General features: G+C 35.2%; 1 protein-coding gene across 5 annotated transcripts in view; it reads left to right on the plus strand.

Annotated features, from left to right (window-relative positions):
• The window catches only part of tcaim (T cell activation inhibitor, mitochondrial), a 30,553-nt gene extending 15,188 nt beyond the window's left edge, over positions 1 to 15,365 (plus strand). For 4 of the 5 annotated variants that reach the window (XM_056475978.1, XM_056475977.1, XM_056475976.1 and 1 more), the window contains exons 7-11: positions 4,261 to 4,358; positions 4,459 to 4,550; positions 6,270 to 6,502; positions 10,660 to 10,791; positions 13,008 to 15,363. In XM_056475978.1, the coding sequence (XP_056331953.1) occupies positions 4,261 to 4,358; positions 4,459 to 4,550; positions 6,270 to 6,502; positions 10,660 to 10,791; positions 13,008 to 13,233 (781 nt within the window). In that variant the 3' untranslated portion in view covers positions 13,234 to 15,363. Of the gene's footprint in view, positions 1 to 4,260; positions 4,359 to 4,458; positions 4,551 to 6,269; positions 6,503 to 10,659; positions 10,792 to 13,007 lie in introns of all 5 variants that reach the window. The other variant, XM_056475979.1, reaches the window with a different exon arrangement.
• The last annotated feature ends 8,817 nt before the right edge of the window (positions 15,366 to 24,182 follow it).

Genomic DNA, 24,182 nt, shown 5'->3' on the forward strand with positions numbered 1-24,182 from the left:
AGGAAATGACATAATATGAGCCTCAAATACCATTGTTTCCTAATTCTTGTTTAAAATCCTGGTGAAATACATGTCAATCGGATCAAAACACTCAATCCATATGGGATCAATCAGGGATGTGATTTATTTATTTATTTATTTATTTATTTATTTATTTATTTATTTTTGCGCATAAATACAGATTTTATGTTTGGGGCGACTCCTGTAATTTGCATAAATCCGAAGTTTACTCGTCTTCCTTTTTGTCCTCTGCTGATTAAAATGCACGTCTCAGGCAGTGTTTGATTGGCCACAATATTTACTAGTGAGATTGCAACAATCATAAATATTTTCTCTTTTTGTAAGTTTATCTAAGCTTATATTAAACAAACTAACTATGTAGGACTCTTATTTTAAAAACAGGAGACACAGGGAAACTAAAAAACAGCAATTTTATGAAGCAGGCAGCGACCAGGGTTCAAAGCTTGTCAGAACACAAAATGCAGGATATACAGATTATACATTTATTCAGCATAAGCCTGATGAGGAATATGTTCTGATTTAACAGTATCTTTTGTTAATTTAACATGTATATTGGGAAATTTGACACATTTGTTTGTAATAAGGCAAACAAATAAATGTAGACTGCTGAATATAAGTGTTAATGCACATTTATGCTGTCAAATCACCCAGCTCTTCTTGAGTGTAATGATGCGTTCACACCAGACGCGGATGAAAGGTTGAGCACGAGTGATTTACATGTTAAGTCAATGCAAAGATGCGAATAGACATCCTGCAGCGCAAATTGCGCGAATAATGCAATTTGCATGAATGAAGCTCCACGAGTTGAGCATTTTCGCACACCTAATGCGCGTATGGAAAATCTGAACTTCAGCAGACATTCGCGCCGCGTTAACCAATCATGAGCTTTCTCTTGTAGTAGCGTGATTATGATGCCTGTTTTTGGTGTCCCAGTGGAAAAACCTCCTGCCGACACCATTCAACTTTTCATCAAACCGGGCTCGGCTCAGTCAGAAGCACCGCTGAAAGCTGTCATCATCCAAGTTAAGTTTCCAGAGGAGTTGATAAACTCACAGAGATGGGTGCACCTCTGAATGGATATAATGGACTCAGACACAGCTCCAAATGAATCGGCGCTGTTTTTCAGCCTTTATAAAAGCACATAATTAGTTATTCTCTCAATAAAATCCATGTTAGCCATTTAGCAATGAAGCTAGAGTCACCGGGCAGACAGAAGCCCTGCCCATGACACGAATCTGCGTCTATTGTGAAGTGAATTTGACATCTGAATGAAGCGGATTTTATGCACGAATGAATTGAGTAAACTCAAAGTGTTTACGCGTCTATTTATGCGGGAATAGCATGATTTTTCCATGTGTGCCACATCTGGTGTGAACACAGCATTAGAATAACTTCATAAAACTCATCTGTTTGAGTTTTTGTTAAAATGAATCCCTGCCTGTGGTTTAAATATACATTAAAACTTTATATTACAACTCTAAATACATGTGGCAGCTCCTTTTTTGAGTGTAATTAGAATTTATATTTCATTGTGTATATTTCAATATTAGCATAGCATTAGAGCAGAGCTTACTAATATTCATGATCATTCCAAATGTGGTAAAAACCTAGCTTTTAATTTTAGGGGTAATTCCTGTGGTTATAAATGACCATTTCTAGAATTTAAAATGAGCTACATTTTTGTAGATTTAAAATCTCTGAAAAATGTTTTTAGAGAATTTTTGCACTTACCTAAGCCACCCAGAGCTAATATGTAGACATTAGACAACAAATTAAAATTGAATACCTTTAATATTCCAGTGAGGATAATGTAATGACACCCACACAAAAATAAGCAGTCTACAACGTGCTTGCTTTTCTTTAAGATCATCATAGCAACTGCATCCCTTCAACAATAAGACTAAAAGAGTATATTTATTGATCAAAATATGCCATTATAGGTATAATATATTTCTAAACTACATTTTAAAAAAATAAATTAATACTTAAATTGAACAAAATTGATCTCAAATGACTGTAAAACCATTTAATATATTACATATCATTTTTATTATTACTGGTCACATTTTACAATAAGGTTCATTAGTTAATGCATTTAGTAACATGTTCTTATAATAAACAATACTTGTACAACAGTTATTAATCACAGTTCAACATCTACTAATGCCTTATTAAAATGCTTGTTAACATTAGTTAATCCACCCTGAGTTAGCATGGCCTAACAATGGAGTTTATTTACAGTAACTAATGTTAACAAAGATGAGTAAATACTACAGTACTGTAATAAACATACTGTACATTGTTTATGTTAGTAAGTACATTAATGCAACCTTATACAGTTGAAGTCAGAATTATTTCCCAATTTCTGTTTAATGGAGAGAAGATTTTTTTCAACACATTTCTAAACATAATAGTTTTAATAACTCATTTCTATAATAACAGATTTATTTTATCTTTGCCATGATGACAGTAAATTATATTTATATATATATATATATATATATTAGATTTTTATTTTTTGCCTTTGTTAGATAGGACAGTATAGAGACAGGAAGCGAAGTTGGAGAGAGAGAAGGGGATAGGCTAGGGAAATGTCCTCAAGCCGGGATTCAAACTCAGGACGCCCTGACGTGATTTTTCAAGACACTTCTATACAGCTCAAAGTGACATTTAAAGGCTTAACTATTAATTATGTTAACTAGGCAGGTTAGGGTAATTAGGCAAGTTATTGTATAACGGTTTGTTCTGTATACTATCATACTATCATACTATATACTACTACTAATTTTGACCTTAAAATGTTTTTTTTTATTATTTTTTTTAAGTTGCTGTTTTAAGTTTTGTTAAGTTTTTTAAAGTTATTCTAGCTGAAATAAAACAAATAAGACTTTCCCCAGAAGAAAAAATATTATCGGACATGCTGTGAAAATTCTCTTGCTCTGTTAAACATCATTTGGGAAATTTTTAAAAAAGAAAAAAAATTCAAAGGGGGCTAATAATTCTGACTTCAGCTATAAGTGTTACCTTACTTGTAATTTTTCAATTGTCTATTCATTAAAGATTTCTGGAAAATAGTATATTCAAAAGCAGAAAGAGCTTTATTATTGTAGTTTTTATAGAAATATTCAACATTCACCCTTAAAAAAGCAGTTGACTAAGCACAAATTCAGTGTATTATAATGATATTTGATGTATCATGTTACACTAAATACTGGAGTTTTGCCACCACTGAAATATCGGCCACGCTTTACAATAATGCTTGATTAGTTAATGTTAATTATTATTGATGCACATGAAATAATAATAAAAAATAGTTGTGCAGCATTTATTAATCATGGATCAACATTAGGGCTGCACAATATATCACTTCACCATTGATATCGCAATGTGTGAATCTGCAATAGTCACATTGCAGGAGTCAAGATTATAGTTGACCAGGAACACGATTTCAGAACACATGAGAATTTTGGGGTCATTTCCGTTTAACCATAATAAAGTATAATAGAGTTTAAAACATTTGGGCATAAGGAATAATTATGTTTGTTGCTTTAACAAAGATAAATTGTATTTAATTATTTACACAATGAAGAATATACAGCTTTATTGTTCATTTGATTATTTTATTTCTGTGCCTGTATACTGTTATACTCCTTCATTTGCAAATTTGCTCAACTTTATTTATCTCTGCTTGTAATTTGTTTATTAAATTTATTTTATGCACTCCCTTGCAAAATCATCCCAATCAATCTAAAATTAAATTATCTTGTGAAAAATCGCAATATAAATCGCAGAAATGTAAATATCGCAATGTACGCTCTTTCCAATATCGTGCAGCCCTAATCAACATTTGCTAATGCCTAATTAAAATCCAAATTTATGCTTGTTTACATTAGATTATGCACCTTTCAACTAACAATGAACAATTAACTAATGTTAATAAAGATAATTAATAAATGTATTGTACATTTATTTTCCATATTAGTAAATACATTAACTAATGGAACCTTATTGTAAAGTGTTACCAGAATGTCTAACATTTTTGCAATATTTTCCCAGTGTTGTTTTTACTATATTTTGGTGCTGTTTGAACGAGTCTAACAGTTAAAAAAAAAGTACCAACCTTATATTTATGTCAGTATGTGTAATAGTAAAAGCTGTGACCTGCTGGACACAGTATCTTGTTGTTACATTCTGTTGTCAGTATGTTCATCTGTGATCATGTGGTTCTCTGTCCTGTAGATGGCAGCGCAAATGGGGAGTTGCACACAAATGCAGTCAGCTGCAGAGTCTGAGTCGCCTCTCCACACAAAGCCCCGAGGCTCTGCTCAACCTGAGAGGTAGCCATGAAAATACCATTCATGAGATGGGATTAGATGGGCCCAAATGTTCCATGTGTACAAATATTGACTCAGTTTTCTCTCTTTTTATAAAACTTAGGGCACATAATCATTTTTACTGACCAATCAGGGATGAATGCCTCTGGGCATGTGATGTTGGGAACAACAGATGTCCATCATCAATGGACAAAGGTACAGCTTAGTAATTAAACATCATGCTAATGTTTAGTTTGTTAGTAAAATATCATTCTAAATAGGGACGTGTGTTTTTTTACTTAAAGAATAATTAAACAGTATTTTGCTAAGTACATTGTTGTGCTGGTACAATGACTGGTTTAAACCTGTTATGGATGAATAAATTATGTTAACTAGGTTAATTAGGTTAACTAGACAGCTTAGGGTAATTAGGCAAGTTGTTGTATAATGATGGTTTGTTCTGTAGACAGTCGAAAAAATATAGATTAAATGGGCTGATAATTTGACCTTAAAATGGTTCATAAAAAATTAAAAACTGCTTTTATTCTAGCTGAAATAAAACAAATACGAAAAAATATTATCAGACATACTGTGAAAATTTCCTTGCTCTGTTAAACATAATTTGGGAAATATTTAAAAAAGAAAAAGAAATTCAAAGGCGGGCTAATAATTCAATTGTACTGTTGAAGTCAAAATTATAAGCCTTATTGTGAAATTTGTATACTTTTTCAAATATTTCCCAAGTGTTGTTAAACAGAACAAGGAAATTTTCCCAGTATTCCCTATAATATTTAATTTTTCCTAGTAAAGTCTTATTTCTTTTAGTTTGTCTGGAATAAAAAGCCATTTTGAAACATTTCAATACGATTTTAGGGTCTACATTATTAGTCCATTTAAGCAATTAATAAAAAAAAAAAAAAAAAAAATATATATATATATATATATATATATATATATATATATATATATATATATATATATATATATATATATATATATATATATATATATATATATATATATATATATAAATAATTTTTTATTTTATTATTATTATTTTTTTAATTGATTTCATTAATTTATTTCAAATATTTCCCAATTGATGATTGGCAGAGCAATAATTGATCTAATTGACAGAGCAATGAGTTTTGCACAGTATTTCCTATAATATTTTTTTCTTCTCGAGAAAGTTTTATTTGTTTTATTTTGACTAGAATGAAAGCAGTTTTTTTATTTTTTAAAAGCCATTTTAAGGTCAATATTATTAGCCACCTTAAGCAATATATATTTTTCTCATTGTCTACAGAACAAATCGCAGTTTACTTGCTTAGAATAACTTGCCTAATTACCATAACTTGCCTAGTTAACTTAGTTAAGCCTTTAAATTACACTTTAAGCTGAATACTAATTTCTGGAAAAATATCTAGTCAAATATTATGTACAGTCATCATGGCAAAGATAAAATAAATCAGTAGTTAGAAATTAGTTATTAAAACTATCATGTTTAGAAATTTGTTGAAAAAAACATTTCCGTTGAAGAGAAATTGTGGGAAAAAATATACAGAAGGGCTAATAATTCTGACTTCAACTGTGTATATATACATATAGAAGAACGGTTAGTGCTCAGAAAGTTTAGTGCTAGAGTAAGCAGGGGGGAGTGTTTTTTTTTTTTTTTTTTTTTTTAGATAGAAAGAAAGAAATAAAAGAGTGTTTCTACAGGTGGTTTGTCAAGCCCACTCACCTATGTAAAGAACACTTCATAAATGGATGTTTGTTTGTTTTTTAGAGATATGGAGTGACTGTTATAAAGTGTCTGGTGCATTTGTGCAAAACTGGTGCAAGTCTTGGATAAAGATTCAGAGAGATGAAAGTGGTAACCCTGGCCCCTAATCACTAATATGCTGATTATAATAAATATATTTGTGTCTGTTTCAGCTCTTTGAAAGATTACCAAGTTACCGAAGCCTGTTTGAGCAGTCGGCCGCACTGAAGGAGCGCATCAGTCACCTGTTGGGAGGGATTCAGGTGGTCCACATGGAGCGGTTGGGTCCAGGTCTGACTCTGGAGGAGCACTACAATACCCTCAGCAGCTTTCTCAGAAGGGTGTCACCTCAGCGTCTCTCCCTGCACCCCCGCAGCCTGCAGGGCCTCTTGATGACCTTGGAAAAGTAAATACTCATATACTTCCAATCCAGCCATTTGTTTGTAAGACTTTGTTTACAGCTTTCAACTATTTAAGGCAGGGTGCTCATAAAGGCACAAGATTTCTCCGCTAAAAGGACAGAGGAGTCGTGCTGATACAAGACTTTAGCAGTGCTTTTGCACATAAATATCTTTAAAAGGCACCTATGATGAAAATCAACTTTTGTAAGCTGTTTGGACAGAACTGTATGTAGGTATAGTGTGTCCACAGTCATATTGAAACACAATAAGTCTCTCTTTTTTTTCATTTCCTGACGTTAAAATAGGATCCAAATCCCTCCCATTTTGAGGCCCACTGCAACGTGACGTAGGAGTGTGGTTTCCCCACCTACCGAATTGATTGACAGCTGCGTATTAACATGTCTCCATAGTAACACATATAATCATATCAGCAAGACAAGTAACCGTGATTAAAAGATCTGTTCAGCTCTCTGTGATCATCAGTCATCATCAAATGTGATCAAGAATGAGTTTAACAAGTTTAAAAAAAAATTTTAAATAGTGCATGTTTGTAATGAATTACAGTGATTTTACCGTCGTTATCACCACAGCTGCATGTCAGTACAATTATAAAAGCTTCAATTCCGTTTTATAGACCTTAAATCAGGTTTATTTTCGGGCTGTCCGCAGGGTCTTAAAAAGTATTAAAAGTTGATAAATCAATTATGAGAAAATTAAGGCTCTTAAAAGGTATTAAAAAGACTTAATCTTGTTTTTGCAAGGTCTTAAATTTTGTTCAAGTGTTGTCCAAAGTGTTTCACTCCAAAAAAAGCATAAATATATTTATTTTCCTTGATTGGTTCGGACCGGGTGTGTCTGGCCAAACTCCTCTGTCCGGGTGACTTCACGTAATTTGCGACAAACGCGGGAAGGTGATGTGAAGCCCTCCACATGTAGCGAAACCATAGAGCAGGGCTATTCAATTGGCGGCAATTTTTTCCGGCGAAAAACGGTCACTATAGTTATAAAGTGACGTGCGTCTGTTTTATACCGCAAAAGCTGCAGTTGAAGGCTGCGCAGAGCGTTAGTCACCTGATATTAAGCGAGTGAGTGGCACTAGCCGCCGAAAACATTTGGATACTTAAGCTTAAAGGCTTCTTAACGCCGCGTTTCTGTTGCACGGAACGAAACTGCTGCAACTAAACAAAGTTATGCCACCCGTGCGCTAGTTTAAAGTTCCAAGCTTATAAACCAAGGCTAATACACATGCACACTGGATTAACTATAGCAGCAGGCCATTCACATATTGCATCTTTTCCGCACGCAAGTTCCAATATTACAATATACCAATATGCATGCGCAAGCGGATCGATGCGCTCGCGCTTCCCAGACGCACAGCGTAGAAAACATCTCACCCTGTAGCGGTGAGAGTTGTGCGTGGCTTTCAGTGCAATGTAAACAAAAGATATGTTAGACGAATTATCACAAATTATTAAAATTACTATATATGTGTGAACGCAGATGATAACAACAGTTCATTTAAATACTTAATTAATATAAAGCTTAAATTTACATTACATGTAATAACTTTGAAACCATGATTATTCTTCAGACGATAATCGTACAACCAAAATGTATAATCGCGGACGAAAGTGAAGAGCGCGGGGGGTTACTGGGAGTGGCGGACGAAAGTGAAGAGGGAGTCGTGGAAGAAAGTGAAAGTGAACAGGATTGGGGAGGAGGGCGGTTGAGGAGGATGATCGGTAAAATGAGGATCCGGCGTGTTCCGGCACAAATTAAGCCCTGTATAGCGATATGAATATAATAATCACCAGATGATTTGAACAGCTCTATTTGGGAAGATTTCATTCATTTAGATAAACTGGAATAATTTAATATTTTTCTATGCAGTGCATTAGAGGCATAAGATATAATAAAATAGAAGCATATATAAACACAACACGAAAAATAAACAGTGCTTTATGGTTTTCTAAGGACTGTAAAAGTAATCATATACAATGAAACGAAAAATAACATGGTCACCATTGTATAAATATAAAAATAATAACTTTTTAATCTTTGATAAACAGTCTAATTTTGAGTGATATCATGCTCAAACGATATATTGTTCAGGACTACTCTCACATTATTAGTGCTGTGTTAGCATTACCTAAATGCATTTTACATAAATATAAAAATAAATTTGGTAACACCTTTTAACTACACACTATGAACCATTTATTAAGCATTAGCAAATAGTGAATTCATTATTTAAGCATTAACTCTACATTAATAAATGTTAGTAAACAGTTTATAACTGCAGCTACAAATGCTCTGTTCTTGACTTACAACCTTTTTATATACAAATTTATAATGCGCTTAATGATTTTACTTTCATACTTTGTTAATGATTTATTTTTCATTACTAAATTAAGTATTGCATTATTTACACACCAATTATTTAAACATAGTTGGTTGATTTATTCAGAATGAGTAAGTAAATGATTAATAAACTATTCAAATTAACTTTTATAATTCTTTTTATTCAGGCGTATATTAATAGTAAATTTGTATGTTAATAAATGCTTTATTAACTCAACTTCATCCAGTTTTGTGACCTAAAGTGAGGGCTATTTATGCTTTATAAATCCCGAATAAATGACAATTAAAGGCTCAGTTAAATTCTGAACAGGAAAAATAAAAATAAACAACAGTATTTGTTTCTATTCATTTGAAGGGACACAAATGAAACTGTACTTTAAATTAAAACATTTTTGCAACCTGATCTAATTACTCTAATTATAACAAAATTACTGCACAGTTTAAACATTGCATCTTATTATATTGTTAAATGATTATATTGTTGTTGTTTTATCCAATTTTATGTTGTATTTTGACACTCCTGTTATTCTGCTATAATTACTTTAGAGTAATTTAACTTTTTAGATAAGATTGCAATGAATATTGTTCATTTGATACTGAGCCTTTAATTGTCATTTATAAGGGATTTATAAAGCATAAATAGTCTTCACTTTAGATTAGGTCACAAAACAGCATGAAGTTGAGTTAATAAAGCATTTATTAACATACATAGTAACTATTAATATATGCCTGAATAATAAGATATATAAACGTTGATTTTAATAGTTTATTAATCATTTACTAACTCATTCTGAATGATCTTAATCTCCATCTACTCCTAAATACAAATGGTTTGTAAATAATGTGACGCTTAATTTAGTAATGAAAAATAAATCATGAACAAAGTATGAAAATACAATTATTAAGCACATTTTAAATGTGCTTATAAGTCAATAATAGAGCATTTGTATCTGCAGTTATAAACTGCTTACTAACATTTATTAATGTAGAGTTAATGCTTAACAAATAATGAATTCACTAGATGCTAATGCTTAGTAAATGATTCATAGTGTGTAGTTATTATAAAGTGTTACCATAAATATAAACTAAATAGATTGTTGCGTATCTGATGATATGCTGTAATGCATTTAACTGTGCTTTGCTTTTATTATTATTTACCACATATACATAGAAATAAAACATTAGGTCATGAAAATTTACTTGAAATTTCTGAAAAAGGCATTTTAGTAGTAAAAATGTTTATGAAACCTGTCAATATAATTTACAGGAAAGCCTAAATGCTTTTATAGATGTGATCTGAGTGATTCGAGAGGCGATCTCTCTGCAATCGTTACGAATTTAGTAAAAAAAATAAAAAATTATTAATCAACAGGTCACGTGTGTTCCGATCCATGAGTTGTGATCCGTACAAATCACAGACCATAAAATATATAAGGGGGTTACAGGGAGGCTATTAATTCTGACTTCAAGTGTATATATAATATAATGTCAATAAAATATGCAGTTGTCATTACAGATTTCATTATTGATGTGACCATTCTCTAAAAGTGATCCGAAGAGTTACATTCATGACAACTTGTGCACTGTAGCTTTAAATCCTACAAGTTAGAATAGTGTTAGTAAAACGTATCAGCAGAGATCATACTGAACAGATTGCGGATGAATGGTAAGATGTTATTCCCGTGGCTCTGTTGTATCTCTGACTGATGCGTCTCCTCACTGTTCTCTGAGAAGTCATTGTGCTGCTTAATGTCCTGTCAATCATTGTTGTTTTTTCCCCTATTCTATTCTGTTACCATAGTGACCGCTCCACCCCCTGCCTGCATGAGATGGGCCACTTCATCATCCCCACCATGTGTGACACCCTCCAGCTGCAGAACTTCCTCCAGAGTCAGGCTCATGAGGCACGCAGACGCATGCTGAGCAAAGACAAGTTAGTGTTTGACCGCCCATCACTAAAACTGACCATTTACCCTGCGCATGATTCATCTGTCAGTTTTCATAATCTTGTATTGAAATAATAATGTTATGACAATAAAATAATGTTGCTTTTTTGCTCTAACCATGACTGTGAAAACAATATTAAATGTGCCATATAGTGTCAATTGATACAGTATGTTAAATTGTTCTCTGATTTCTACATAGAAGTTATTTGGCTCAGTAAAAATTCTCCAGAATTGGTTTTAAAGATCCATGATTTGGCCTTACACTCAAAAAATGACTTTTGCTGTTTGTTCAATCTACTTATTTAAAATTAGTTAAAACAACACAATTCTTAAGTTTTTTGTGGGACAATTTAATTGTTTATGTTCAATCCATATAGGCCTAATCTCAATTCTACCCCTTAGCCCTACCCCTTACCCCTACCCCTCATTTTGCACATGTATAGGGATAGGGCAGTCCTAATTATCTTAAGCTTGAAGGCGTAGGGGTAAGGGGAAAGGCTAGATAGCCCTTGAAACAAAGATTTTTCAAGACCACACTCGAAACCAAGGGGTACAAAATTTTCCCAGATCTACAATCTACAATAATTAAGTTAACTTAATCGGTTTGTGTCGGTACCATCGTTTTGACCTTATTTGGAAGGGTTGTGCATATTAATAAGCTCTCAGCTCTGATGATTCAGCAGATTCTCTCAATGTCTGACGCTCACACACACACACACACACACACACACACACACACACACACATTCTAGTGTACTCCGAAAAACACACATGCAACATAATCATAGTAAAGTTATCAACGTTATCACGTTCACCTCACAGCAAGAAGATTGCTGGTTCGAGCCTCGACTGGGTCAGTTGGCATTTCTGTGTGGAGTTTGCATGTTCTCCCCGTGTTTGCTCTGGTTTCCCCTACAGTCCAAAGACATGTGGTACAGGTGAATTGGGTAGGCTAATGTGTGTGAATGAGTGTGTATGGATGTTTCCCAGTGATGGGTTGCTGCTGGAAGGGCATGCTTAAAACATATGTTGAATAAGTTGGCAGTTCATTCCGCTGTGGCGACCCCGGATTAATAAAGGGACTAAGCCAAAAATAAATGAATAAATGGGTTTAAATAACCCAGCATTTCTTAGAGTGTAGTTTGCCTCTGAGTTGTGAATTAAACAGAGGCTCAATAATAAGTATTCCTAACAAAAGTGACCAGCAGAGATGTATATAGAGTTAACTAAAATCAAAACACAGACAAGAATTAATTTCAATCTCTGCATAAACAGATGAGTTTTATAAAGTTTATTGCCATTTTTTCACTCTAGAAAGATTACAACAAGATCTGCATAAATGTGCTTTAAACACTTCTACTCAGCAGTGTACATGTGTTTGTTACCCCATTACAAACATATGTGGCAAATTTCACAATTTACACGTTAAACTAACAAAAGATATTATTCCTCTTATTGCATTGTGAACAGATGAGACACATGACTGCCATCTTAAAGCTTGACTCATTTTTCAAAATAAGAGTCCCTCATACATAGTAAGCATAACACAAGCTTAAATAAATTTAATGGTAATTATCATTGATGTAATCTCAATAGAAAAGTATGTACCTCATTGGTTTTATCTTGATTTGAATTTCACTAGAACGCTCAAATTCAAATGTTTGATTCAATATTCGATCAAATTTTGAATGTTTTTGAGGCAACTAGACTTTTGGTGGAGGAACTAAAACATTTTTGTATTATACAAAAACTGTGTGTAGCTTTGGAGCGACTTGATGACTCCTTAAGATTTTTTATTATTACACAATATACACTGTAGACAGATGAAATAAAAGCATAAAGCCTGTTTTGTTTTCAAAATAAGAGTCCCACATACATAGTAAGCATAATACAATCTTCATAAACTTTAAAAAAGGTGGGAAATTTTCTTTGTTGTAATCTCACAGAAAGTATGTACCTCATTGGTTTGATCTTGATCTTATTTCACCAGAAGACTCAAATTAAAATGGTCTATTAAATTTTGCATCGCTTCATGAATTTTTTTTATGGCTAATAAACTTTCAGTGGAGGAACTTAAATGTCTTTGCATTATAAAAAAATGTGTTTAGCTTTTCAACGACATGATGACTCCTTAAGATTTTTGTTTTATATAGCAGCTCTTTAAAGTCTGCTTCCGTTAAAACACAAAGCATTGTTTCTACAGGTTGGAGGCGGAGGAAGAAGACATCATTTCCAGCTGTCTGGAGGATTTGTGTCTGCGCAGCCTGTCGAAAGAGCCCAGCGTGTCCAGCAATCAGATGATCCCCTGCTGCCGGCGTCTGATGGAGGAACGATCTCCTCAAATGCAAGGTCTTCATCTGTGTGTGTCGCATTTCTATTCAGTCATGCAGGACGGGGATCTGTGTATTCCCTGGGACTGGAAAGGCTGAAACATATCAATGAGCTTTATATCGGATTACTTTACCTTCCAGGTTCATGTAGTCCTATTAAAAATAATAGATGCTGGCCTAATGTTTAGGCATAATCATAAATGCACTTTTGGATGTAAAGTACTACCATAAAGTGTTGCGGTTTTCAGGCAGTAGGGCACTGTGATGTTATGTAACTTAGCACTGAATAGGTTTTGAAAATTTGCAAAAGCTAATCACACACATCAATATTAACATAATCCCTTTTGAGTTTTTTAGTTCACCCCAAATTAAAAATTAAGTCACTATCTACTCACCCTCAAGTGCTTCCAAACCTTTATGTCTTTTCCAAAGAATATATGTTGAACACATATTTAGAAATATGTGTTAAAAATGAATAACTATTGACTTTCATAGCAGGAAGAACAAATACTATGAAAGTTGGTGGTTACCGGTTTTCAACATTTTTCAAAATAGCTTATTTTGTGTTCGACAGAAGAAAGGCACTCAAACTGGATTGGAACAAGTAAAGGATGAGTAAATGATACAGAAATGTCCGTTTTTTTAGAAAACCTATCGCTTTAAGTATTCCAAAAGCAGCTTTTGGAAATGCTAATGTTCGTTTTCAAGATAAAGCAGAATAACAATAAAGAAAATGCGACAGATCACTCACAATTCTGACTTTTTACTGTTCTGGCTGATGTAAATGAGCAGTTCTGAGAAGACAAATCTGAATTGTGAGAATTAAAAAGTAACAATTACATTTGTTTATGTTTGGCAGAGAAAACCTCTTTTTTTCTATCAATCATCATTCTGATTTTTTTTATCTCGCAAAAATTATTTGTCACCATCTACTCATCCTCAAGTGCTTTTAAACCTTTGTCTTTTCAAAAGAAATGTATTTTGAACACATATTCAGAAACGTGTTAAAATAGTAGGAAGAACAAATACTATGAAAGTCAATGGTTACCGGTTTTCAACATTTTTCGAAATAGCTTCTTTCGAGTTCGACAGAAGTAAGAAACTCAAACTGGTTTGGAACAAGGAGGAGTAAATGATGACAGAAAGTACCGTTTTTTTTTGTGCAAACTATCGCTTTAAGTATTTCAAAAACAGCTTTTGGAAATGCTGATAATTACGGAAGTTCATTTTCCTGATAAAGCAGAAAATGTGACAGGGCTGGTCAACTGAACCACGCCTGGGCCCGATTCAGAGCACTCACACTTGTCAAACGAACCAGGAAAAGGGGGTCAGCCGTGCCTGAGCACGATTCGGATAGCCTAGTCTGAGTACACCCTAACTCTCAAAAGATAAACGCATTTCTAACGGAAACACTGCCAAAATCTAAAATGCACAGTCAAAATAATTTATTCTGCGCATCTACAGAAATAAGTCAAAAACATTCACTGAAAATCTGAAGTGTTCTCTTCTGTGTATTTTCAATCCTGAATGCTGTAATGGTGTCTGTCCTGAGACGTACAGTATATCCGTGTTGTTTGCTGCGATATTATTTTAAAAGTTCATAACGGGACATCTGTACGGACAATCAATAATGAACTATGTAAAAACATGGTTTAAACCATGGTTCTAGCTTGAATTATCACCATAGTCATTTTCTACCTGTTTGCTTTAGCATGTTTAATGTTGGACAATTCTGTGAATTATCCACTGTAATTAACATCAATAAATATTATAATTCAGATGTGTAATATACTAATGTCTGTAGAACATTTTCTTATCATATTGATTAGAGCAAGGTTCATACGGTCAAGGAAAAATGGAATGTTGACATGGCATTATTCAGGCCAGGAAAAGTCATGGAGAACCGATATTTGTATGCCTAAATATAGGTAAGTTGTCTTTACTTTCTGTCCTTGGCCAATCACACACTCTCACATTATTAGTGCGGTGTAAGCATTATCTAAGTCAGTTTTACATCTATATAAATTGAAACTAAATCGATTGTTGCGTGTTTTACGATATGCTGTAATAAATTTGAACATGCATTGTTTTTATTTTATCACGTGTATGTAGACTTTGAATGAAACATTAGGTCATGAAAATGGACTTGAATGTCTTGGAAAAATCATGGAAAAGTCATGGAATTTTAGTAGTAAGAATGTATGAACCCTGTTAGAGTAAAATTAAGTTTCACTAGTCTCTCACAGGAGCGACATGGTGGCTCAGTGGTTAGCACTGTCGCCTCACAGCTAGAAGGTCGCTGGGTCAGTTTATGTGTGGAGTTTGCATGTTCTCCCCGTGTTCGTGTGGGTTTACTCCGGGTGTTCCGGTTTCCCCCACAGTCCAAAGACATGCGGAATAGATGAATTGGATGAACTAAGGGGACCGTGTGTGTGTGTGTGTGTGTGTGTGTGTGTGTGTGTGTGTGTGTGTGTGTGTGTGTGTGTGTGTGTGTGTGTGTGTGTGTGTGTGAATGAGTGTGTGTGTGTGAATGAGTGTGTATGGATGTTTCCCAGTGTTGGGTTGCAGCTGGAAGGGCATCCGCTGTGTAAAACATATGCTGAATAAGCTGGCGGTTCATTCCGCTGTGGCAACCCCTGATGAATAAAGAGACTAAGCTGAAGGACAATGAATGAATAGTCTCTCACAGGACATCACTAGTTTTCCACATTACTTACTCGCCCTCAAATGGTTTTAAACCTTTATGAGTTTCTTTAACACAAAATAAGATATTTTGAAGAATGCTGAAAACCCGTAACCATTGATTTCCTTATTAGGAAGAACTCATTGTGAATACGCACCCCTGTATACATTTCTGGAAAGCGCAAATTATGTAGCCAGAGGTACTTATGGCTGCAATTTGTCTTTAAAACGAACGCTACACTGTAAAAAATGGCCGTGATTTCAACAGTAAAAAAACGTTAAAAATACTACAGCAAAAATCCGAAACCTGTTTAAGAGTATGTTTCCTTAATATTTACGGCAAATATGTAGATTTTGGTAACTCAAAATATAGACATATTACATCTATAAATGAATGAAACACGGTCGTTTACTGTAAAAATGAGAAATTACTTTTACGGTTTGTACCGTATTTTTAACGGTAAAATACTGGCAACTACAGCTGCCGTTTTTTTTTACCGTAAATTTTACTGATTTATTTTTTACAGTGTACGTAGTGGTATGAAGCCACCAACGGCTTCTGTTTCTTTTCGCAGTACCAGCTGTCCATGTGGGCAGCTTTTCCGCTGTTACCAGTTTGCCCAGTGGTTCGCCGCATACGTTGGCGGATTTGAGACGCAGAGAGGAGTTGACCATGACAACATGGTTCGAGTCCGATGAAGCGTCAAAAAAAAGTCACAAATTTTTGCGATCCTGCAAAATTCTTAATTAAACACAAAATAATCATAAAAAAATTTAAATAACCTCATAAAACCAATTCCAAACCATATAATCAAATTATATTTATTTCAGTTTGCAATTAATTGTTTTATATGACGTAAAGACGTTGCATACACGGCGCACGTGATGTATTTGAGTGTCTCTCGAAAAATGACGTCTCACCTGCTGCGCCCTCACAATAGATTACATTACATGGTATTGGGGGTGGGGGAGTTTTCAGCTTGTGCAGTAAGCAGACGCAGATGAAGCGCAAGTGATTTACATGTGATAGCATAGTCATAGCAAAGATAAGATACAGACCTCTTGTGGCATGGATTGGGTGTTTTTGTGCGTTCGACGTGCTTCAGACTGCAAAAGAAAGTTTGAACAAACAGAGCAATGGAACAGACTGCTGAAAATGAGATGAGATCAAGGATTACGGCCGCTGGACGTGACCGAATTGAAGGACATTGTGCTTTACATGTATGGCTGGTATTATGGTGTGCGTAAAATCGATAAATGTTTCATTTAACTCTTTTTCTGCCGTTGACAAGAGAAAACGCTTCTCTACCATTGACGAGATTTACGGCAATCCGCGTTTTTGGTGTATTACAGTAGGGGAAGCCCTAACGCATGTCCTATGTGTGACGATGCCAGATGCTCCGGGGAGTAAAATCAGAGAAAAAAGTAAGATCGTAGATAAAAATAAGAGTTATACCACCTTTCTTTGGCTTAATCACTATCGTTTCAGATCTTGTCTTGACAAGAGACCAAAATAAAGAAGCGTTACTCATCATTTGTGTCATTGTTTCAAATTGCACACCTAACGTAAATATAGTAAATACATATACTTTTTACATTTATAGAGTTGAAGTCAGAATTATTAGCCCCCCTTTGGATTTTTTTAAATTTTTTTATAAAATATTTCCCAAATGATGTTTAACAGAGCAAGGACATTTTTTTTACAGTATGTCTGATAATATTGTTTCCTCTGGTGAAAGTCTTGTTTGTTTTATTTCGGCTAGAATAAAAGAAGTTTTTAATTTTTTTAAGGTCAAAATTATTAGCCCCTTTAAGCTATATTTTTTCCGATAGCCTACAGAGCAAATCATCGTTATACAATAACTTGCCTAATTACCCTCACCAGCCTAGTTAACCTAATTAAACTAGTTAAGCCTTTAAATGTCACTTTAAGCTGTAAAGAAGTGTCTTGAAAAAATCTAGTCAAATATTATTTACTGTCATCATGGTAAAGATAAAATAAATCAGTTATTAGTAGGGCCAGACAGAATCTGTGGATGTTTTTTTGCAATTTCTGCTGAGAATTTTGGTAAAAATCTGCGGATTTCTGCTGATTTATTTTGGGAGTATCATAACTAAAACCTTAATAAGTGAAATAAAAGTTATATATTTTTAACTTGTATTTAATGTTTAAAATGCAAATCCAATTAGATTTACATTATTTGGTAAACAAAGCAAGTCTCTCATATAATATATCTACTAAAAGACAGAAAATATTACTGTACAAACTGCCTTGTACATAAATCAGATGAACATTTTTATATTAGTCAATAATATTACTTTAATCGAACAATTAAACAGTGGTCTAATAATTCAGGGGGGCTAATAATTCTGACTTCAAAAATATATACATATTTGTTTTTTTATCATAAAATTGTCCGCTAATTTCTGGGAATTATCGCCACAAAATCAAAAAAGAAATCACAAAAAAATTGTGAAAAACTAGGTGGTCTGTATTGGTTCGGTTTAGGAAAGGGGGTGAGTTGGGACATCAGTCGATCAATCAGTCGTCAGCAGCCTCTGGTGGATTACGCGAGACGAGCAGGCGCGAATGTCACTTGTGAGAGAAATTTGAAATCTGAGAAAGCGCCCTTTGGTGGATTCGCGAAAACAAAAACTGCCAAAAAAAGTACCTCCTGGGACATATTTGGTGCTCTCCAGAAATGCATGCAGGTGTACGTATCAATAATGAGCCTGTGCTGCCAAAAAAGTCTTGGTTTGTGTTCATACACAAACAGGTTTGGAACAAGTGAGGGAGAGTAGATGATGACAGAATTTTCCATTTTGGGTGAGCTGTCCCTTTAAGAGGTTTTTCACTGAAATTTATTGCACACTTGTCATGTCAGAAGGCTCAGACAGACCCCTCACATTTTTGACAATTATCTCAACCCAGAATGACTGAACATGAATCATCTCTTTCAAACATTTAACTGTTGAGTCTGTTCATGTCTGTGTTAGACAGATTTACTTACAGAGACTGAGACTGAGTCACATCCCTGTGGGCAAGAATGATTAGCCATTTTATTTAGTAGTTAAACATAAATAATACACACCCCCTGCCAAAAACATGTATTATAAATGTTTTATTCATAGAGTATGTTTTATGTATGGTTTATATGGACTATTAATTATTGTAATCTGAATGGAAAAGGGTTGGTTGGTTGAATACATCAAATTATACTGCGTAATATGTAATGTAATACCATTGCTCCTCAAAGAACTTTGCTGTACCACGCTTGCAGGAAAGTTCCTTGATTATTGTTGGTCTTAATATTAATATTGTTGGTCTCATGATGTAACTACGGAGGATCCAAGTTTTAAATGAGAAAATGATCAAAACTTAACTCATTTTAAAGCCAGATGCTAATGGTCTAATCCGATTCAATGATTTATGCTAAGCTAAGCTAAATGTGCACCCGACAGACTGAGATCAGCTGAATGGATACCAAATAGGCGTGGGAAGATAACCATTTTCAAGGTATTCCGCTGTTTGGAAAGACAAGGTTTTAAAACCGCCAAAATTTTCTGTAATATCGTTCCTAATGTATGTGTACTTGGTTTTGTTTTTAAGGATAACAGTATCTCCAGAAGAAAAGATGATTCATTTTCATTATTTAGCCTCACATGCTTACTAATTCAAAGTATTTTAAATGTTTCAAAAAATAAATTATACTGTTTTCAAAGGGGAAAAAGTGTGCTGTTTTATATCCAGACATGTAAAAAGAATATATTTTAGAGCAGTGATCACAATAACGTGAAAACTTAATATTTTTATCCAAGGTTATCATACCGTCAGAATCTTATTGCCTAATTCCAAAATGTTCATACTCAACTTTTCCACACTAGGGAAGATGTAAATGAGTCTATTTAAAATTGCTGTTGTTGTTGTTTTATGTTGTCCTTTAACATGGTTAAGTGTTTCTGTTTAGAACGTTGTTGTTGTTGTTGTTTTTAGCATGTTGTTATCAGAGTTTAGTTATCCTCATTCATCTACTCTTCCACTATAAATGTGCCTTACATCATGCCTCATGATACATTGAGTCCAGCCTGATCTCACGAGGAAACTTAAGTATTTTACATTTTCTCAGTTTAGTGACGAATTCGTACGGAAATGTATGGTTTTGGCATGGCACCCAACCCCACCCCTAAACTCAACCGTCATTGGGGGATGAGCAAATCGTACTAAATTGTACGAATTAGATTTTACAAATTCATACGAATTAGCCACTAAATCAAAAAAGTTACGAATTGCTGTGTGATCGTGTTGGTTGAGTCAGAGGTCAGCCATGAAGTTGTTGAGAACTCCCATTGCAGCCAGAATTGATTTGGCAGAGATTTTAGTTTAGAATTTAGAAATTAGAAATGCGTTTCTTACAAAAACACATCGATTTACTTCATAAGACATGCGTTAACACCCTGGCGGCATATGGGTTATTTTTATGATGTACTTTTGATGTTTTTAAGCTTCCAAAAAGGCACGCCATCTTACAGCAGGCTAATATGGATAACATTTAAAACTACCCCAACTGGCTTGAGGGGGATTTCATTATGAGATCATTTCCATTTTTTGCATTTCTGGGTGAATTATTCCTTTAATAAGTCACTGCATAGTCCTATTTAAATCCACCCAAGGGGCTGATCACACCAAGCATGCTTTTCAGGTCTGAGTATACGAGGCGCACTGCACTCACTGTCTGTTTTGTTGTAGCTGTTGACAAGAAAAAAAAAAGGAGTGTGCTGCTCTTTTTATGTCGCTAGGCAATCAGCTATTTGTTTTTTGAATATTGTTGATATTGTTAAAATTGTAATAGTCAATAATATTGTGATAATCATAATTTGTGAAGTCATACAGCTTTGGATAACTTAAAAGAGCAACCACTAGTCTGTCCTCAATCTTTAAGGGTGCTTTCACACCTGTGAATCGATTCATTTGTTCCAAAACAGAGATTAAAATTGTTAAATTTTTGCTCTTTGTTCTTGGTGCGGTTCGCTTTCACACGGCAAAGTTTCTAAATGGACCAAAATAGCTCAAACAAGTCATGTGTGAGTAAACTCTCCTCACATGCTTCCTTATTTAAGTTATGCCGATGAGCAATAAGACAATATAAGCGAGGGGAGGGGGGTATTGCTGGTGTTTGACAAGGTGCGCGCAACGTGTCTGAAGAGCGAGGAGGGATGCGGTGGGGAGGGGTGAGTAGGGTGCGCTACGTATTTGAGGACCGAGAGAGAGACGTGTGTTTTCCAGGAGATTATCACTCATTTGTAGGCAACATGCAGGAGACTTGGGATGTCTGGAATGACCTCCTGTCCTACTCATAATTCTTTCATACATATCCATAAAACACTGTGACATAGCCGGGCTCGCATCGTAGGCTATCGCTTTCTCACTACAATCGATCCGCTCCAGAGTTCGTTTTAATCGAGTCGAGACCACCTCATTCAGGCAATCTCGGACTGATTGATTTGGCGCGGATCCGAGAGCGATTGCTGGTTATACATATGCCAAACGAACCGTGCTAACTGGGCAAACGAAACAGGTTCCGAAACAAAAGTTTAGGTGTGAAAGCACCCTTAAGTCTCTGTAGTCATCATGACAACACAAACACTGCTGTCACCTCAATGGAAATTCAGCTTCTGCTTTCACTTTGGAGAATTGATGAATGAAAAATGACACGACTGACATATCGCGCTTTTTTTTAGCTTCTCACAAAACACCCGCGCACATTAGAAACCCATTCAATGTGGCCTAATAAGAGAAAGGGGGCAGTTTTACTGAACACCTTTGAAAACCTCACAGTTATTGTTATTAATTTGGCACCTGGTGGCAGTTTGCTTATTATCAGACAAATCCTAAATGAATTCACTTAATTTAATTTGATCACATGGAGACAGTTAGCTGTTCCAAAGAGACTGAAGCTTTCTGTCAAGATCAAGACCAAAGGGGCCATTTCAGTCAGAATATTGCATCCTTACATCTAGTGCATTTTACAATCACTTTATTAACAACAATCATCATAGTATAACTCTTCGTTAAGTACATTACTTAACGCTCAACACGCTCAAAACAGTGGAGATGATAGTGGACTTCAGGAGAAACCCCCCTGCTGTCCCCCCACTGAGCATCATGGACAGCATTGTGGCAGCAGTGGAGTCATTCAGGTTCCTGGGCACCACCATCTCTCAGGACCTGAAGTGGGACACTCACATTGACTCCATTGTCAAAAAAGCTCAACAGAGGCTGTACTTTCTTCGTCAGCTGACGAAGTTTAACCTCCCAAAGGAGCTGCTGAAACGCTGAAAAGTTCTACACCTCCATCATTAAATCAGTCATCTGCACATCAATAACTGTCTGGTTTAGCTCAGCTACTAAATATGACCTCCAAAGACTACGTTGAATAGTTCGGACTGCTGAGCGAATCACTGGTACAACCCTTCCTACTCCCCAAGAACTGTACTTATCCAGAGTGAGCAGAAGGGCTGCCAAAATCACTCTGGACCCCTCACACCCAGCACACTGCCTCTTTGAACTTTTACCTTCTGGTGGACGCTACAGAGCACTGCGCACCAGAACAGCCCGACACAGAAACAGTTTCTTCCCTCAGGCAATCCATCTCATGAACACTTGATGATAATAATTGCGAAACCAACATCACTACTTGCTATACACTTTTATACACATATACACTTATTTAACAACACTCTTTACATGCCAATTTGCACATAACAGCTGCACATATAACGTTGTATAAAGTAATAAACATGTACATACACTTGTCAATCTGTATATTTGCACTCACTACTTCTATTTTTTAAAAAATATATTTATTATCTGTTTTTTGTCCTGTCTCTGTAATCCTGTTGCACTGTAGAAGCTCTGTCACCAAAACAAATTCCTCGTATGTGTGAACATACCTGGCAATAAAGCTCTTTCTGATTCTGATTACACAACAACATTCAGTTTTAAAGACATTAATCAACATTCATTTGATTTTTAATCATTTAAAAATTATTACCTTCCACCACACCACACCACACAACAACCTCAAATCATTATGCAATTCTGATGGTGTGTTCACACCAGATGCAGATGAAGCTGCAAGCGCAGGTGATTTACATGTTAAGTCAATGCAAAGATGTGAATAGGCATCCTGCAGAGCGATTCGTGTGAATGAGGTGGCGCAAATGACACTGCACGAGTTGAGCGTTTTGGGCGTTTGACGTGCTTAATGTGCAAATCGCTCGATTTGGAAAATCTGAACTTCGGCAGACATTCGCGCCGCGTTAACCAATCAGGAGCTTGCTCTTGTAGGGACATGATTATGACGTTGTGCCTGTTGTTGATATCCCAAAGGGAAATCCTACCGACACTGGACAACAGCTCATCAAACTGGAAGCACCGCTGAAAGCCTCTATCATCCAGGTATAGTCTCTGGAGGAGTTGATGAACTCACAGAGCTGGGTACACATCTGAAAAGATCTAGTGGACTCGGCGCCGGACAAATCTACCCTGTTTTTCAACATTCCTAAAGCACATAAAGCACAGCTACTCTCTCGATAAAATCCATTTTAGCCATTTAGCAATGAAGCTAGAGTCACAGGGCAGAGAGAAGCCCTGCCATGATGCAAATCCACGTCTATTGTGAAGCGAATTTGATGCGCAAATGAAGCGGGTAAACGCAAAATGTTCACACGTGAATAGCTTCATTTATTTGTGCATTTCGCATCTTAAGGTGATGCCTCACACAGGTGAGTGAGCTTGAGAAACCACCTGTGGAGAAAATCTTACTGACACTTTAACTCCCCACATCATTTTTCAAAACGGTGTTTAACTGTCTGGAAATGGATCTTCTGTAAGTAGTAAATGCTTCACTTCTCTCTTGGATTTTCTAAACTCACTTAAAACTGCAGTTGTTAAACCCCTCTTAAAGAAGCGCAACCTAAATATCACCCTATTGAGCAACTACAGGCTGATTGCAAATCTCCCTTGCATTGGCAAAATCATTAAAAAAGTAGTTTTTAACCAAGTTAACAAGTTCTTAAGCTCTACGGGATGTTTAGACAATTTTCAATCTGGTTTCAGAGCACATCACAGTACAGAGAGCGCTCTTATAAAGATAATCAATGATATTCGCCTAAATACAGATTTAGGCGAACTAACCGTGCTGGTATTACTTGATCTCAGTGCTGCATTTGACACTGTAAATCACATCATAATTCTGGATACGCTGGAAAACTGGGTTGGACTGTCTGGGATGGTCATCAAAAGGTTTAGATCTTACCTTGAAGGGAGAGGTTGTTATGGCAGCGTAAGTAACCATAGGTCGAGG

Source organism: Danio aesculapii, chromosome 16 (genome assembly GCF_903798145.1).
Source record: "Danio aesculapii chromosome 16, fDanAes4.1, whole genome shotgun sequence".
Lineage (NCBI taxonomy): Eukaryota > Metazoa > Chordata > Actinopteri > Cypriniformes > Danionidae > Danio > Danio aesculapii.